Source organism: Halichoerus grypus, chromosome 6 (assembly GCF_964656455.1).
Source record: "Halichoerus grypus chromosome 6, mHalGry1.hap1.1, whole genome shotgun sequence".
Taxonomy (NCBI): domain Eukaryota; kingdom Metazoa; phylum Chordata; class Mammalia; order Carnivora; family Phocidae; genus Halichoerus; species Halichoerus grypus.
Window position 1 is genome coordinate 85,239,880 of NC_135717.1, and position 18,229 is coordinate 85,258,108.

The 18,229-nt window shown below is 37.2% G+C and overlaps 1 protein-coding gene across 2 annotated transcripts; it reads left to right on the forward strand.

The window, feature by feature from the left end:
• The first annotated feature begins 8,387 nt into the window (after positions 1 to 8,387).
• LOC118519168 (uncharacterized) lies at positions 8,388 to 17,581 on the forward strand. Of its 2 annotated transcripts, XM_078075599.1 has the most exons (4): positions 8,388 to 8,825; positions 8,939 to 9,030; positions 10,554 to 10,655; positions 17,409 to 17,581. In XM_078075599.1, exons 2-4 carry the CDS (start codon positions 8,940 to 8,942, stop codon positions 17,564 to 17,566), a joined length of 351 nt encoding a protein of 116 aa, XP_077931725.1. In that variant the 5' UTR covers positions 8,388 to 8,825; position 8,939; the 3' UTR covers positions 17,567 to 17,581. The 2 variants fall into 2 exon arrangements, with proteins under 2 accessions (XP_077931725.1, XP_077931724.1); XM_078075598.1 differs by lacking the exon at positions 8,388 to 8,825 and having other exon boundaries at positions 8,832 to 9,030.
• Positions 17,582 to 18,229: the final 648 nt, after the last annotated feature.

The window sequence follows — 18,229 nt, forward strand, 5'->3', positions numbered from 1 at the left end:
TTAAGTAAAATTCAGAATTGACCACTTTACATATTTAGTATTCTAATCCAAGGACGTGGTATATCTTTCATTTTCTTTAAGATTTTTAAGTAACTCTCAATAAACTAATTTAATATCCTGCAAAAAGTTCTGACAATAATAGCTTTATTGAGTTATAATTAATATAGAATAGATTGCACATATTTAAAATTAACAATTTATTAAGATTTGACATATGTATAAACTTATGAAATCATTATCACGTTCAAAATAGGGAACATCCGTATCCTTAAAAGTTTGCTTGTGCCGGTGTGTATTCTCTCCTCCTCAACCTTCTCTGCCACCCTATCTCCTTGTAACCACTGACATCTTTTCTGGCACTATAGATTAGCTTGCATTTTCCAAAATTTTGAGTAATGGAATTATAGAGTATGTGCACTTTTTTGTTGGGCTTCTTTTCATCAGAATAATTTCTTTGCGATTATTGTAAGTTGCTGTTTATATCACCAGTTCATTCATTTTATTGCTGAGTACTCTCCCATTGTTTGGGTATGTTTATCCATTCACTTGCTGTTGGTTATTTAGGTTATTTCTGGTTATAACAATTAACACTACTATGGGCATTTGTACATAAGTCTTTCTATGGGCATGTTTTTATTTATCTTCGGTGAATATCTAGGAGTGCAGTGACTGATCAGATGGTAGGTGTAGGCCTAACAATTTAAGAAATTACCAAACACTTTTCTGAAGTCATTGTATAATTTGACATCCTCATTATCAGTGTATAAGAGTTCCATTTGCACATCAATAATTATTAGGGAAATGGAAATCAAAACCACAATGAGATATCACCTCATGCCTGTTAGAATGGCTATCATCAAAAAGATGAGAGGTGGGCGCCTGGGTGGCTCAGTTAGTTAAGCGACTGCCTTCGGCTCAGGTCATGATTCTGGAGTCCCGGGATCGAGTCCCACATCGGGCTCCCTGCTGGGCAGGGAGTCTGCTTCTCCCTCTGACCCTCCCCCCTCTCATGCTCTCTCTCTCTCATTCTCTCTCTCAAATAAATAAATAAAATCTTTAAAAAAAAAAAAGATGAGAGGTAATAAATGCTGACAAGGATGTGGAGAAAAGGAAACACTTGTGCGCTGTTTGTAGGATTGAAAATTGGTACAGCCACTGTCAAAAACAGTTGGAAGTTTCCTCAAAAAATTAAAAATAGAACTACCATATAATCCAGCAATTCCACTTACAGATAAAAACCTCAGTGAGATACCACCTCAGAATGGCTAAAATTAACAAGTCAGGAAATGACAGATGTTGGCAGGGATGCGGAGAAAGGGGAACCCTCCCGCACTGTTGGTGGGAATGCAAGCTGGTGCAGCCACTCTGGAAAACAGTATGGAGGTTCCTCAAAAAGTTGAAAATAGAGGTACCATATGATCCAGCAATTGCACTACTGGGTATTTACCCCAAAGATACAAATGGAGGAATCCGAAGGGGCACATGCACCCCAATGTTTATAGCAGCAATGTCCACAATAGCCAAACTGTGGAAAGAGCCAAGATGTCCATCAACAGATGAATGAATAAAGAAGATGTGGTATATATATATGCAATGGAATATTATGCAGCCATCAAAAAATTGAAATCTTGCCATTTGCAATGACATGGATGGAACTAGAAGGTATTATGCTAAGTGAAATAAGTCAATCAGAGAAAGACAAGTATCATATGATCTCACTGATATGAGGAATTTGAGAAATAAGACAGAGGGGTCATAGGGGAAGGAAGGGGAAAATGAAACAAGACGAAACCAGGGAGAGTGACAAACCATAAGAGACTTTTAATCTCAGGAAACAAACTGAGGGCTGCTGGAGTGGAAGGGGGTGGGGAAGGGATGGAGTGGCTGGGTGAGAAACACTAGGACAGGTATGTACTATGGTGAGCATTGTGAATTGTGTAAGGCTGATGAATCACAGACCAGTACCCCTGAAACAAATAATACATTATATGTTAATAAAAAATTTTTTTTAAATTTTAAAAAAATTTTAAAAAAAGGAAAGGAAAACACTATGTCAAAAAGATATATGTACCCCCATGTTCACTGAAGCATTATTTGCAATAGCCCAAATATGGAAACAAACCAAGTGTCCATTGACAGTGGAATAGATAGATTGTGTGTGTGTGTGTGTGTGTGTGTATACAATGGAATGTTATTCAACCATAAAAAAAAAAGTAGGAAATCCTGCCATCTATGACAACATGGATGGACCTTGAGGGCATTAGACTAAGTGAAATAAGTCAGACAGAGAAAGACAAGACAAATAATGTATAATCTCACTTATATGTGGAACCTTAAAATATATATATATTATTTTATTATAAATATATTATATATATACATATATATATATATATATATAAAAGAGAGAGAGAGAGGTCATGTTTGTGGTTATCAGAGACAGAGAGTTAGAGAAGGAGAAATTGAATGAAGTGGCCAAAAGGCACAAACTTGCAGCCATTAGATAAATAAATACTAGGGATCTAATGTACAGCATTATGACTAAGGTTAAAATGGCTGTACGGTATATTTGAAAGTTGTAAAGAGAGTAAATCTTAAGAGTTCTCATTACAGGGGCGCCTGGGTGGCTCAGTCAGTTAAGCGTCTGCCTTCGGCTCAGGTCATGATCCTGGAGTCCCAGGATCAAGCCCCATGTCTGGCTCCCTGCTCAGTAGGGAGTCTGCTTCTCCCTTGCCCTCTGCCCCTCCCCCTGCTCCTTCTCTCTCTCTTTCTCTCTCACTCACGCTCTCAAATAAAAATGAAAATTATAAAAACGTATTTGGAGTTTCAATTTCGAACATTTCTAGTACTTAAAAAAAAAAAACTTTGTAAATAAAAAAGTACAAAAAAAAAGAGTTCCCATTACAAGGAAAAAACAATTTTTTCTTTCTATTTTTTGTATCTATATGAAGTGATGGATGTTAACTAAACTTATTTGGTAATCACAATATATGTAAGTCAAATTATTATACGGTACACCTTGAACTTATACAGTGCTATATGTCAATTATATCTCAAAAAAACTGGAAAAAAAAGAATTCCATTTATACATCACATTTTCATCAAGACTTGATACAGTTTGTTTTTAAAAACCATTCTGATAGGAGGGTCCCAATTCAAGACAGTGACATAGGAACACGCTGATTTCACCTCCTCCACAGAACACAAGAATATACACCCATTAATAGAACAATTCCTCTTGAAGAACTGAAGGCTGACTAAATGGCTACTGAACAACCAAAGATAGATAGGATGGCAGTGGAACAGCAAGAGAGATGGAGACATGGTAACAGAGGGAACCCCCACCCCTGAGGCTGCAAACACAGTGGGGAGGGACAGCCTGGGAACAGATCCCTCTGTCCTTGGGTACGGGGAAAAAAAAAGAAAAGCTGCTGTTCAGAAGAGTATATAAAGAGACAACACTAGAATTCTGCCAAGTTGTGGAGTAGCTGAGGGGATACTCCCCAGGTATGAAGGGCTGGAGAACACACAGTTTATGTTCCTACCCCACCTTAAAAGCCTAGACCAGAGCAGGATCTGGCCACCATAATGGGCGGATCCAGTTATATCAGTGAGCTCATGGTCCACAAGCCCTAGTTGTGCTGGGTCCACAAGTCCTAGTTCAATTTAATTGCCTCTGTCACAAATTATTTTGTTAAATTTTGTTAAAATAATTCTCATATGTCAAATATTAGAATGAGAGCAGGATGCAGGGGATAAGTTGGATCAGAATGTACACAGTAGTGTCACTTAAGGATATGTTTCTAATAAAATATGTTTATGTTTAAAAGTTATTCATTATGTAATAACATTTATATTGGATTTACAAATCTATATTAATTATTTAAATGTAATTTAAATATATACAGCTTCCTATATACAGAAATAAGACAACTATAAAATTCAAAATCTATGTCCATACTTCATTGCAGAAAGTACAATATGCTAATCAATGGGTTTTAAATTGAGGGCAGTGTCAATAGTAGAGAAATCAGTTGGGACAGGGTCTGAATGAAGGCAAATTATGAAATTGGAGAGAGAGCCTTGATTAATAGCCATGAATACATACTACATGAGTAACAGTTATTATTATTTTCATTTTTCAAAATAATATATGTACACATTTTACAAAATAGTTCAGAAACGCTTATCAGTCAATAAAAACATCTCTCCTCAAATGATTGTCTTGCTCCTTGGAGGCAATTTTTTTTTTAATTCTTTGTTTTTATTTCTTATGATGATCATCTTTATATCGCTAAATAGTTTGTATTATTCCATATGGATTTATCAACTTCAGAAATTATCTATTGCTTTCCTGTTTTGATAGATGATTTAAGGCCACTGTCTCACTTCCTTTCCCTCACACCTTAATATAAACCTTTACTTCTAATTTAAACAACCAGAGAGTGTTATCTCTAATCTCTCCACTGCATTGGAGGTGGAGATTGGTGCTGTCGCCCTTCCTTCTATTTCTCCTGCCCTCCACCCTTCTCTTCTCATTTTGCTCTTTCTTAATCTCTGTCATTCAATCCTTTACTTTTACACTGCTAATATTGAAGTGTGCATATGTTCCATAGCCATATATATTTCATGATTTTACCCTTGGTTGATTTTAAGAGTGAATTTTAAAAATGCATTTATTTATTTACCACATTACGATTGGATAATGATGAATTCCATTGTAATAATTACAAATCTCTCTCTACATCTCCAATATGCCACTCAAAGCTCAGTATTCTCAGCATAAAGTTTAAATGGAATTTTCTTATTTTGCCTCACTCATTGTTCAAGTCATCCCAAATTTGCTCCACATTTGGACATAGTTATCCTACAGTTATTTGCTTTTGTCTTTTTTTTTTTTTAAGATTTTATTTATTTATTTGACAGAGAGAGACACAGCGAGAGAGGGAACACAAGCAGGGGGAGTGGGAGAGGGAGAAGCAGGCTTCCCGCTGAACAGGGAGCCTGATGCGGGTCTCGATCCCAGGACCCTGAGATCATGACCTGAGCCAAAGGCAGACACTTAAAGACGGAGCCACCCAGACACCCCTGCTTTTGTCTTTTGATTATCTAATTCTTTCTTCTTTCCTTAAATTATGTATAAGATATCCTCCAGATTTTTAGATTCTTTGCCGTATTGTATTTTCTGTAGTGTGTCCTTTCCTCTCAGACGCATCCTTCCCTGAGTCTTAGTCCTCCTACTCCATTCTGGACTAGCATTATACAAGAGCTGTTACAATATTCATCCTGGGATATTTTGTCACTTCTCTCCTGAGTATTGTTAGCCAGCTCCTACATCTTTCAGTTTTTGGGTTTCTGTCTTAGTTTGCTGAATTGTTATTATTTTTTCAGCTGGTACTTTGCTTGTGATTTGGTCAGTGTGGGTATAAGCAGTGATGAAGGGGTTCTGATTCAAGGTTTTGGGATAAAGCATTTTAGGTAGTGAAACACCCCTAGAAAGTCTATGTGTATCAAGTTACTTGGATTAGACCAGTGGGTCCAGAGGTGGAGAACTGAATAAGAACTAGTTCTTATTCAAATCAGATGAGGACACAGTACTTAACATATTTCCTTCCTTGGTCGTATTTGGCAAGGGATCCAGTTTGGCCCAGAAGCTGAAAAGAGGGAACATATTATGATGAAACTGGAAAGAAAGGGGAAATGTAAAAATCCTCGGGGTGCCCGGGTGGCTCAGATGGTTAAGCATCTGCCTTCGGCTCAGGTCATGTTCCCAGGGTCCTGGAATTGAGCCCCGCAACGGGCTCTCTGCTCAGCAGGGAGCCTGCTTCTCCCTCCCTCTGCTGATTGTGCACTCTCACTCTCTCTGTCAAATAAATAAAATCTTTTTGTTTGTTTAAATAAATAGAATCTTTTAAAAAAATAAAAAAATAAATTTAAAAATCCTGAAACCTCTGAAATTGAAAGAGCAAATAATTCACTTCAAAAAATTATTCTGGGGAGAAGAAGATAGCAGGAGGGGCAGAATGAAGGGGGTGAAATCGGAGGGGGAGATGAACCATGAGAGACGATGGACTCTTAAAAACAAACTGAGGGTTCTAGAGGGGAGGGGAGTGGGAGGATGGGTTAGCCTGGTGATGGGTATTAAAGAGGGCACGTTCTGCATGGAGCACTGGGTGTTATATGCAAATAATGAATCATGAAACACTACATCAAAAACTAATGATGCAATGTATGGTGATTAACATAACATAATAAAAAATGAAAAACTAAAAACTAAAAAATAGAAAATTATTCTGGGGGCACCTGGGTGGCTCAGTCATTAAGTGTCTGCCTTCGGCTCAGGTCATGATCCCAGGATCCTGGGATTGAGCCCTGCATTGGGCTCCCTGCTCGGCGGGAAGCTTGCTTCTCCCTCTCCCACTCCCCCCTGCTTGTGTTCCCTCTCTTGCTATCTCTCTCTCTGTCCAAAAATAAAAATAAAAATCTTAAAAAAAAAGATTATTCTGACTCATGATTTCAATAACTAAAACAGATGGTAAATATTATAGTATTAAATTAGCATATTTTTGTAGAACGATATTTTTGCTGTTACTATTCTCTGTGCCAAATGACACCTCCACAGAGAGGCCTTCCAGGAGTACCCTGTTCAACATAAAAGACTCCTCTCCTTCCTCTGCCACCCTACCTTTTCCCTGCTTTATTCCTATCCATAGCACTATCGCTACTTTACATTGTATTATTTATCCATGAAGAAATAGCATAAAACATTAACATACAAGTATATGTACAATCAAATATATGAATTGTAGAATGTAAACTACATTAAGGAAGAAAATGTATCTGTCATTTGCTCTGGAATAACAGCACATAGTAAGTACTTGATTAATTTGTTGAATAAAAGAATGAATACATAAATAAGTTAATGTTCCTGAACTCCCAAGTAAAAATATTCATTTTATTTTTCAAAGTTAAATAGGCGGAATCCACCTATGAAATAAACTGCACAGCATTTATATTTATGGAGACAAAGTATATTGTGATCAGACTGGGGTGGGATGAAAGTCTGAACCTGTGAGAAGAAATCTGAGCCTTGAAGATTTAAGAGATACATTACTACTTAAGGTTTCAGAAGGAAGATTAGAAGAATGAATGATTTTTTTTTTCAGGTAATTCCTTATAATAAAAGCACATTTATGAGGATGGGAGAAACATCTGTTGTTCCAGAGCAATTAAAGTCTGAAAATTCTGAGCTTCATGGCTGGCAGGAGTCTAGTCTTTCTCATTCTTTCAAGGCTTACATATCAGAATGCGGTTTTCCTGAAAAGAAGTATATTCTCTTTCTCAACACCATGTTAAATATTCCTTGATTTCTACATTTGTAGTATTGTGATTTTATCCCATTTTTATCCAGATGCTGTGCCTGCTGCACAATGTCCCAGTCTTTCTTAAAAGTCAATAAAGGTGTTCTCATTAATAACAGTATTTAACAGGTGCTTTTCACGGAGCAATGCTATGATTATTTCTGAATGAGTTAATAACTTACCCATTTAAAGTTATTGACTGAACATGCGGTATACATTTGCCACGATGCTAGATATTCAGGATGCAGAGTATGCTCTCTACTGACTAATCTTTGCTGGACTATGACCAAAGCACTTGAGCTCTCTGAACTTCATAACTCCCCAGTCTATAAAACAGGTTAATACACATATATACCCTACCTTCCAAACCCAAATTCAAGTTATTAGGATTTAGATACTAACCTGATGGATACACTCTAAATATAAAGAACTGCCACTTCTAAAATATATCCCCCTTCTTTTCAGAGGTTGTTCTGTGTGGAGGGTAGGGGTGGGAGGGGGACAATCTCTATTTAGTGTAGCTCAAACGTAGCTTTTTCTGCTCTTTCTCTTAGTATCACTTTTTCAATTTTGTATTGATCTATTAATATTCCTTTTTTATTTTTTTTAACATTTATTTATTTATCTTAGAGAGAGAGAGAGTGGAGGAGGGGCAGAGGGAGAGAATCCCAAGCAGATACCGCCCCACACACACCAGCTGAGCAGGGAGCCTTACACAGGGCTTGATCTCACAACACTGAGATCGTGACCTGACCATAACCAAGAGTCTGATGCCCAACTGACTGTGCCACCCAGGTGCCCCAATATTCTTCTTTTAACTTCTTTTTTTTTTTTTTTAAGATTTTATTTATTTATTTAATGGAGAGAGAGATAGCGAGAGCAGGAACACAAGCAGGGGGAGTGGGAGAGGGAGAAGCAGGCTCCCCACAGAGCAGGGAGCCCGATGTGGGGTTCAATCCCAGGACCCTGGGATCATGACCTGAGCCCAAGGCGGATGCTTAACGACTGAGCCACCCAAGCGCCCCTTCTTTTAACTTTTAACAAAAATAGGAAGGAAAAAGAAAGGGAACAATGTTTTGGTGAGAACTAACTCACTTGTGGTTTTCTGGGAGTTAGTAGTGGGTTAAGTGTTTTCAATTTTAACACTATTTTCACAGGCACATGCTGATTAACAACTTTATACATGCAGAAATAATGATACTTTTCCTTGTATTTTTTCACAGGGCCTTCTCAAGTCGAGAGATCACTGCCATTTTCCACAAATTTAAAAAAAAAAAAAGAATGTTTATATTTAAAACCCACATTTTTCTCTCAGGACCATTTCTCGAAGTTGGTGTTTACTGGAGGAAGTTAAGAAAAGAAAGGTTAAGAGATGTGTGTGGACGTGAGAATAAAGCAATTCTGAAATTCTCAGTGGATCAGTTCTGTTTTCTGACACTATATTTTTGCTTGGTTTTTACAAAGGTAGATCACTGAACTTAGTCTCCACATGCATACATTATGCCACAGAGCAGCTTCTGTGAAGTTCAGTGAGACATGCACCACACACAGTGACGGGTTGTGCTTTATTTGTTCAGTATGCCTGAAGAAGTGACTTATGCTACTCTCCAATTTCCAAATGCTATCCAGTTGAAGACATCCCAGGAGAGCTACAGCCTCAAGAGAACAGGTAAGAGCCTCTATGTGGGATCAGACATATCAGAGAAGAGAACTATTTACGCTGGTGAGTTCTCTTCGCCTTCAACTCAAGGCTCCTGGACTCCTAAGATTTCGATTACAGAGTGCCAGTCCGTAGTGAAGTTACTACGCCAGAGCTTAGTGTTGTCTGTCTTATTTAAGTTGTAAGGTCATAGTTTGTGGAAAACAAAACAAAACAACAAAACAAACCACGGTGGTCTAAGTCTCTGGAAATCCAGAACTCTGGTGTCACCAAAATAACATTTCTTACGTTTTTTAGACATTTTAGGATGATCTCACATACAGGCTATTATGGGAAGGAAAAACAGTGATAGCATGAACATAACTATCTAAGATTTTTATTTAACTGCTGAAAGATATAAAATAGACATATACTATGAGATTAGCAGGACCCTGGGATCCTAGTCAGTGATGATGCGGTAAATATTTGCTTCTTTCTGACAAGGAACAAGACTGAAGGTTCCTTATCTCTATATGATATCATTCCAGGCCATATAATTCTAGTCTGTTTTATCCAGGAACTCAATTCCTAGAAAGTTAGGGGTAACAATGAAACCGTAGGAAGATGATTTGGGGGAACATCAAAATTGTATTTATTTGAAATTTTTGTATTGCTATAGGATACATGGTTTCTTGTGCCTTCCCTGGGATTATGTTTTGTTATTTATATTTGGTTATTTACATTATTTTTATTCCTTTGTATTTGTTTTTAAGTCATTTTGATCTTACTATAAAATTATGCCCTCTCTCTCTCTATATATATATGTGGAATTTTTACTTTATAAATTGACCCCAAAGTATTTTATATTCAAATGAGGAAGAAAAATCACTTCTAGGAACATGTCTCTAGTTATATAATTTGAGGCATCAGGTTAGTGGATAATGTTTTAGGGACCAGTTCCCCCAAATAGAGTCCTCTTCTCTGTGTCTACAATATTGACAAAGGCACTGTATGTACTGGGAAGTATTACATACTTGCCATCCATAGGCAAATGACTTAGGGTGCTTATAAACTGGGAGATGCAATTTATGTTCTGTTACATAGTCCCCAATACATGTTTCCTTATGAAACAATTTTATCTTTTTGTATACAGCAGGGTAGATTGTTTGAATTTTATTTTTGTAAAAGATCACACAGTGTTTGTCTATCTACTATTTATTTATTTATGAGAGAGGGAGGGAGAGAGAGAGAGCATGTGAGCATGGCGGTGGAGGGGAGAGGTAGAGAGAGAATCTCAAGTAGGCTCCATGCCCAGCAGACAGCCTCACAGGGTGTTTGATCTCACCATCCTGAGATCATGACCTGAGCCGAAATCAAGAGTCCGACACTTACCCAGCTGAGCCACCCAGGCGCCCCAGTGTTTGTCTATTTAAAATATCTATCATCAGAAACAGAATCAGACCAAGAACACTGGTAATATCTGGATAATTAGAAAGTATAGAAGACGAGAGAAAACTTTTTTTTTTTAATACTTTTACGTTTTTTTTTTAAAGACAATCATGAAGTGCCTGAAATGGAGATGGATGGTGAAACTGAAAATAGAGAAGAGGGAGTTGAGAGCAGAGCTGAGTTGGCAGAGAGCAGAGCTGTAGCAGGTAAGCCCTCTGTGAATAAATGCAGCCACTGGGGCAAGGGGAAAGTTAAGAAAGGCATTGTGGGAGACACTGGGGCATAACAGTGTGGGAGACACTGCGACATAACAATGTGGGAGACACTGGGGCATAACAATTAGAGATTATCTTTAAAGATAAAAGATGGACCCTGAGATCACTACCTGAGCAAAAATGAAGAGTAGGTTGCTTAATCATCTGTACCACCTAGGGGCTCCATATTTCCTCCCATTTTTCAGCACTTCATCCTTCTGTTCAATTTTATGGATGATTTTCTTTCCTTTTCTTTTTTTAAGATTCTTTTATTTATTTGTCAGAGAGAGAGAGATTACAAGCAGGGAGGAGGGGTAGAGGGAGAAGCAGATTCCCTGCTGAGCAGGAAGCTCCCCTCCCCAATGTGGGACTCGATCCCAGAACCCTGGGATCATGACCTGAGCTGAAGGCAGACGCTTAACCGACTGAGCCACCCAGGCACCCTCATGGATGATTTTTTAAAATTATCTTTTAATTTACCTAGTACAAACATGTTCCTGGTATCATTTTATTTTCAATGAACTCTTTTTGTTTTCTCAAGTGTTCTAATATAACACTCTATTCTTAAACGTAGATACAAAATTGTATCTTACTTTTCTGAAGGTTTTAAAAATTGCATTTCAAGTCAAAGTTATTGAAGTATAATTTAAATACAAAAGAATACACCCACTTTAAGTGTATAGCTTGTTGTACTTAACAAATATAAACCTCTGTAACCGCCAAAATAAAGATATACAATATTTCTGTCTCCCCAAAAAGATATTTTGTGTGTCTTTTAATCAAAAGGACAGTACCTGCTTTCTCTAACCACCTCTCTCTCTTTCAAACTCTACACCCCATTTTTGCATGACGTTTTATCCTTTGGAAAGAATAAGGCTATGACGTAGCAACTATTATCTGTGCTTCCGGTGTCTCTGTTGTTACAAATGTACTTGGGGATATTGGATGCATTCATTTTCTATAATAAAATTTCTTAATCAGTGTTCCCAAAAAGTAAGAACAAAATACAAAAAAACTTCCCCTCTCAGTTACCCCCACCACCAATTTTAGCCCCAGGTAATCACTGATCTACTTTCTGTTATCCTACACTATTCTGCCTGCTCTCAAGTCTTATATAAATGGATTCAAATAGCATGTAGTCTTCTATGACTGGCTTCTTTCATTAAGCATAATGTTATTGAGATTAATTCATATTGTATGTTATCAATAGTTAATTCCTTTTCATTACTGAATAGTATTCCATGGTATGAATACACAAAATGTTTATCCATTCACCTGTAGATGGACTTTTCAGTGGCTTCCAAATTGGGACTAGTGTAAATAAAGCTGCTATGATGTTTAAGTCTTTGCGTAGACATATTTTTTTTTTAATCTTATCAGGTTGGGGCACCTGGGTGGTTCAGTCGGTTGAGTGTCCAACACCTTATCTCAGCTCAGGTCTTGGTTTCAGGGTCGTGTGGAGCCTACTTTAATATTTTAAAAAATCTTATCAGATAAATACATAGGAGTAGAATTCTGGGTTAGATGGGTATGTTTGTTATAAGAAACTGTGAAAAATGTTTTCCTTTGTTACATTTCCATCAGAAATGTAAGAGAGTTTTAGTTTATTTACAGAACTTTTTAAGTGTTCTCATTGTGTTATCTTTGCTTCTTCTAAAGTCATTTGGTCTGTTTTACATTTTTTTTCTCAGTCTTTCATGTTGGCAGCTTTCTTCAAATATCTGATGATATTTGGTTGCCTGTACTCATTTAAAAGTGTTATGCCAAGGGATCCTTGGTGTCTCAGTTGGTTAAGCATCTGCCTTTGGCTCAGGTCATGATCCCAGGGTCCTGGGATGGAGCCCACGTCGGGCTCCCTGCTCAGCGAGGAGTCTGCTTCTCCCTCTCCCTCTGCCTGCCACTCCCCCTGCTTGTGCTCTCTCTCTGTGTCAAATAAATAAATAAAATATTTTTAAAAAAGAGTGTGATACCAAATTAATTGAGTGGGACCTCAGTGTATATGAGGGTATATATGTAGCCTTCATGCACTTGGGTGGTTTACCGAGAAACTCAATTGTCAATATTTGTATAGGTTTGTTTGTTTGTTTGTTTTAATTTCCCCTCTTTGGCCAGTTAGTTACTCCTTCAATATTCTGTCCCAGACAGTCTTCTCTCAGAATGACTATGAGAGGGTATTAAGGGAAACCTCAGTTTCCACCTGTTGTAGGAATAAAAAAAATTTCTTCTCTACCATGAGTTTTTTCCCTGTGAGTCTCCTTTACTATTCATACAGAACACTTCACTTCTGATACTTCTGTTATCAAATGTGTGGAGGGTTTTCCCACATCAAGCAATTCTCTGTGACAGCAGCTGCATGTCCTACAATTCAACTCAGTTCTAATACTATCTACCGGGAGATAGTGTCAAGTTCCACAGGGTAAAGGCTCAGTCTCACAAAACTGCTCCCACCCTACTTAAAATGACAATTGCAAGAAGTATGACCAAAGATTACCCACAACTTCTGTCAGATTTGTTTACAAAATGAAGCTTCCTATAATCCCCTCTTCACGTACAATTAATTTGCCCGAGTAGGTCATAAAACTCAGAGAACCTCTTAACATTTACCACTTTATTAAAGGATATGATAAAGGATAGAGATAAACAACCAGATAAAGAGATACATGAGGCCTGGGAGGGTCCTGAGCAGGGGTGTGTCACCCTCCTGATGTTATGTGCACCAGCCTGGAAGCTCTCTGAACCTCATACTTTTGGGATTTTTATGGAGGTTTCATCACATAGGCATGATTGATGGAGTTAATGACTCCATTTTCAGCCCTTTTCCCTGCTCAAGAGAATGGGAGAGGGCTGAAAATCCCAAGCTTCTTGTCATGGCATGGTCTTTCCTGTGACCAGCTCTCATCTAGGAGCCCATCCATCCACAAGCCCACTCAGACTCAGTTTATTAGAACAAAAGATGCTCCTGGGGCACATGGGTGGCTCAGTTGGTGAAGCGTCGGACTCTTGGTTTCAGCTCAGGTCATGATTTCAGGGTCCTGGGATCAAGCCCCTTCTCAGGCTCCTCCCTCAGTGAGGAGTCTGCTTGAAGAATCTCTCCCTCTACCCCTCCCACCACGCATGTGGGCATTCTCTCTCTCTCTCAAATAAATAAGTAAATTAAAAAAAAAAAAAATAAGAGCAAAGATGCTCCTAGGGCTCTTATCACTTAAGAATTTATAAGGGTTGAGGATCCCTGTGTCAGGAGCAGGGTCAAAGATCAAGTATTAGAAGAAGAGATGCTCCTAGTGTTCTTATCACTTAGGAAAATATCAGGGTTTTAGAAGCTCTGTGACAGGAAGGAGAGCACATAGATAGATACACATATAGATATAGATACAGATATAGATATATATCCTATTATCTCACAGAGGGTAACTCAGTTGTATGAAGTGGGGGAGAAAATATGGGGTGAGGGGAGTCTATCTGAATCATATGTAGACTTTCAAGTATTTTTTCAGTTTTCAGGCTTCCCCCACACCTCCACTTGGAATGATAAAGCAGGAGGTTATCAACAATTTACAGAACATTTGGGATTCTTTTTTTTAAGATCTTATTTATTTGAGAGACAGAGTATTTATGTTGGCTTATTGAACATAATAAAAAAACAAATGAAATGAGTAAAACATAAAAAAATATTTTATTTATTTATTTGAGAGAGAGAGAGAGAAAGAGAGAGAGCACCAGCAAGGGCAGAGGGAGAGGGAGAAGCAGACTCCCCGATGAGCAAGGAGCCAGATGCAGGGCTTGATCAGGAACCTGGAATCATGACCTGACCGAGGACAGATGCTTAACCAACTGAGCCACCCAAGTGCCCCTACTCTGGGGATTCTTAAATGAGAATCAGCACGTTTCTTCTGTTTTCTCATTGCTGATTTTGGTTCATTTTCCCAGGGCCCACGAAGTTACTAGTAACTTTTCTTATCCATCTTCCAAAATGCATTTCTGTGGTTTCCTTTCTCCTCATTATTTTGAATCTATGCTTTCTTTATCCTCCTTTTATATTTTATTAGAATTTTTAGGAAAAAAAAGGTAAAAGAATGAGATCTATCTGTAAGATTAATTCCAGACTGATTTTTAATCAACATCTCAGTCAGCCCAAATGCAATTTTATTCTGCCCTTCATTCCCATTTCCTACTAGTAAGTGCCTCTCCTAAATGAAACTAGAAATAGGAAATATATTGGAAGTATGTCTATGTCCAAAACTCTTATGGGGTTTCAATGAAGAGAAGAGGTGATGCACTTGTTTACCTCTGTGCTAGTTAAGAGCCTGGAGATTCACAGGAAAAAAAAAAAAAAGCTTAGGGGAAGATTTGGGCCTCTTTCATCCTTGGGAAAGGTCCTAGTCTCTTGAGATTATTGAACTCCATAGCAGAAAAGTTGTACCAACCTTCCTATGTGGTCCTACGAGGACTTGCTTATCTTTCTGGTCTCGGACAATTCACATATAAACTGAACGGACGGGCAAAAAAGGTCCTCTGTAATTCTAAATCAGAGAAAGTACTAGACTTTATATCCAAGAAGACACTGGACCAGGTTTCTCCCTTTTTATGGAACATAGAACTAACAGCTTGTCCCCTAGCATGCCATTGACATATAGTGGAAGAAACAACTATGCTTTCCACTACACACAGGTTTGACGCTTCTCAAAGTATTCCAAATCTTGATCTCAAACTTCAGAGTAAATAAAACTAAGGGAAAACAAAAATAGTTGTTGATTTTAGGGGACCCAGAGGCCAAAGGAGAAAAAAAACAAAGGTCCCAAACAGGTAACTACTAGTAAAATCAAATGCCTGAAAGAGACAGATAACCAAATTAAACAACCAGCATAGTAAGATTATTTCAGACATTAAATTATGGAATCAAAAATTTTTTAATTGAAACAACATGACTTTGACAGCAATAACTTCAGCAGATGAGTTAAAAGAAAGAGCAAAGTTCATTAAGGCCCAATAAGATATTCTGGAAGATCAGATAGAAGAAATTATTCAAAGTTAAAGAGATAATGAAAATCATAATAGGCTTGGATAATTTATCCATGTGATCCTATATGTAAATAAGAGTTCATAAAGAGGAAAAAGAACAGATATAAGAAGGAAATAAATAAAGAATAATTAGACATCTTCTACTACCAAATACATATGGAAGGGGAAAAAAAACAACTGCCATTCACCTATCTTGAATTCAGAACAGATATAATTCATCCATTCTAACAAAATAAAATGTCATCATACACTCCATCTAAGAAAAGTATTCAAGAAAATTTCCAGACATACAAGGAATTAATCAGACCTCAAAGTAAGGGGAACTTTAGGTGTGAGTCAAAAAGTAATAGCTGACAATGGAATGACTACAATGAAAATTATAATATGAAAGTGCTAAATCATTTTTGCAATGAAATAGATACACTGCAAGAGAAAGTTAATAATAGTCTAGAACAAATTTTACTAAACTGTCACAGTAAAACCTGGTGTTAGGAGAGAAGAGGTAAGGGAATAAAGGTATAAAAATCTAGGTTGGAGAGTCTAAATTTATCTGTAACAAAATTACAGATATTTAGAATATAATGCAAAGGAAAACATTTCTTTTTGGAAACAGCTAAAACTATGAAAGAAAAATTTATCACCTCAATTTTTCATGATGAAAGGAGAAAGAATATAATAACCCATCTTAATGTAAGTATAATAAAAATCACGAAAGAATTTAAGAGAATTGACAAATTTAAAAGCTTAAATCAATAAATAGAAAAGTTTTGAAGAAAAAAATTTAATCTGAAGACTGGTTTCATTAAAAAGAACCTAATAGCCAAATTAAAGAAAAATGGAGAAAGCAAAATGATCAGATATTAAGTTAGGGGCACCTGGGGGGCTCAATTAGTTAAGCGTCCACCTCTTGGTTTCAGCTTAGATTGTGATCTCAGGGTCCTGGGATCAACCCCAATGTCAGGCTCCCCACTCGGTGGGGAGTCTGTTTGTGATTCTCTCTCTCTCTCTCTCTCCTTCTGTGCCCCCCTGCCCCCATGTTCTCTCTCTATTTTAAAATAATAAATAAATAAATAAATCTTTTAAAAAAAGGATTATGTTTAAATATGTAACTAAAACAGGGGAGAGAATAAATTTGCATAAGAGTATAGCCTATGCAACTTCTTGGCAATAAATTTGATAATCTAAAGGAAGTAGATGATTTCCTAATAATATATTAAAGAGAAAACCTGAAAAGATCAATCATCAGAGAATGGATTGTAAATCATATTAAATATTAGATCTCAATATTAGCATAGAAAAATTAGGAAAGAACATCCATCAAGTGTCCAACGCTGATTTCCTGGAGATGGGAAGGATGAGGAAACAGCAAGATGGGGAAGGTAGGAGGGGGAAAAACACTGCTAAAATATAAACGAGAGAGTGTCCATGAAAGTATCCAAAATATGTCCTATGATCACATTTTACTTGGAATTATGTGTTTTCAGGGTTAGCTGTGAATGTAAAGATGTATTGAAGTTGGCTGAACATAAATGAGGACCTGGTTGACTTTGCAAGCAATTTTTTTCACTAAAAGATTTCCAATACTCCTCTACTTAAGGGGCAGGGGATGGAGAGGGTGAGGGAAAAAGGAAACAATATAAACTGTATTGCTTCATGTCGTTTTTCTGAATTGGTGCTTCTTCATAGGACATAACACTCAGTCAAAAGTGTGGTGCGCTGTTGCTTTCATTTCGATAACCGTGAACCTGGTGGTGTTGGCTGGACTGGGGAGCCTGGGCCTGCTGTGTAAGTTTCCACTTTTCTCTGAGCCTGTCGATTGCTTCTATCAGGCATATTGCAAATGAATCCAAGTCCTAAGACATATCCATGTAATATTTCCAGATTAATAGACAGGAAAACATGTTTCATTACTGTAGGACCATATCATATTAGTCATTGTCTTGAGGATATTTTAATATCAGATTCCCTCAGTGGCAACTACTCATGGCAGAATCATGCTAAAGATAGGAATGTAAAGCCTATTTTTTTCTAGAAATTGTGAAATCAATACAACAACAAAAATACAACTAATTATAGCCTGAGAGTGTTCATGATGATTTCATATGTTTAAAGCAAATTCTCCATTCTCCATGTATTTTCTTCTTGTCCAATTCATTCTAATTGCAAACATCCTTCAAAATGGCATTATCATACTTGATTTTTTTTTCCTAATTCCTTCATTAATAGCCAGTTATTTTCTCCCAGGAATCACACCAATTTCAGGTGAGTATGAGCTGGTTTCATGGTGCTGTCTTTTGAAAGATAATTTCTCCCAAATGATTATTTTTTTTTCCTAAAACTTCTATAACTGTTCTTGACAATAGCGTAGTAATTGGTGGGCAGGGTTTTCTCCTCCAATATAATGCAGGCTTCATAAGGGCACAGATTATGGCTTATTCATCTTTGGTATTCTTTGACTGAATGAATGTGTTAAGTGAATAAATGAGTGAGTTCATGAACAAATAAAT

Coding starts and splice junctions, on each gene's coding strand:
- LOC118519168 (XM_078075599.1), top strand. CDS start 8,940: ATGCCTGAAGAAGTGACTTATGCTACTCTCCAATTTCCAAATGCTATC. Junction 9,031..10,553: donor CTACAGCCTCAAGAGAACAG/GTAAGAGCCTCT, acceptor TTTTTTTTAAAG/ACAATCATGAAGTGCCTGAA. Junction 10,656..17,408: donor AGAGAGCAGAGCTGTAGCAG/GTAAGCCCTCTG, acceptor GCTTCTTCATAG/GACATAACACTCAGTCAAAA.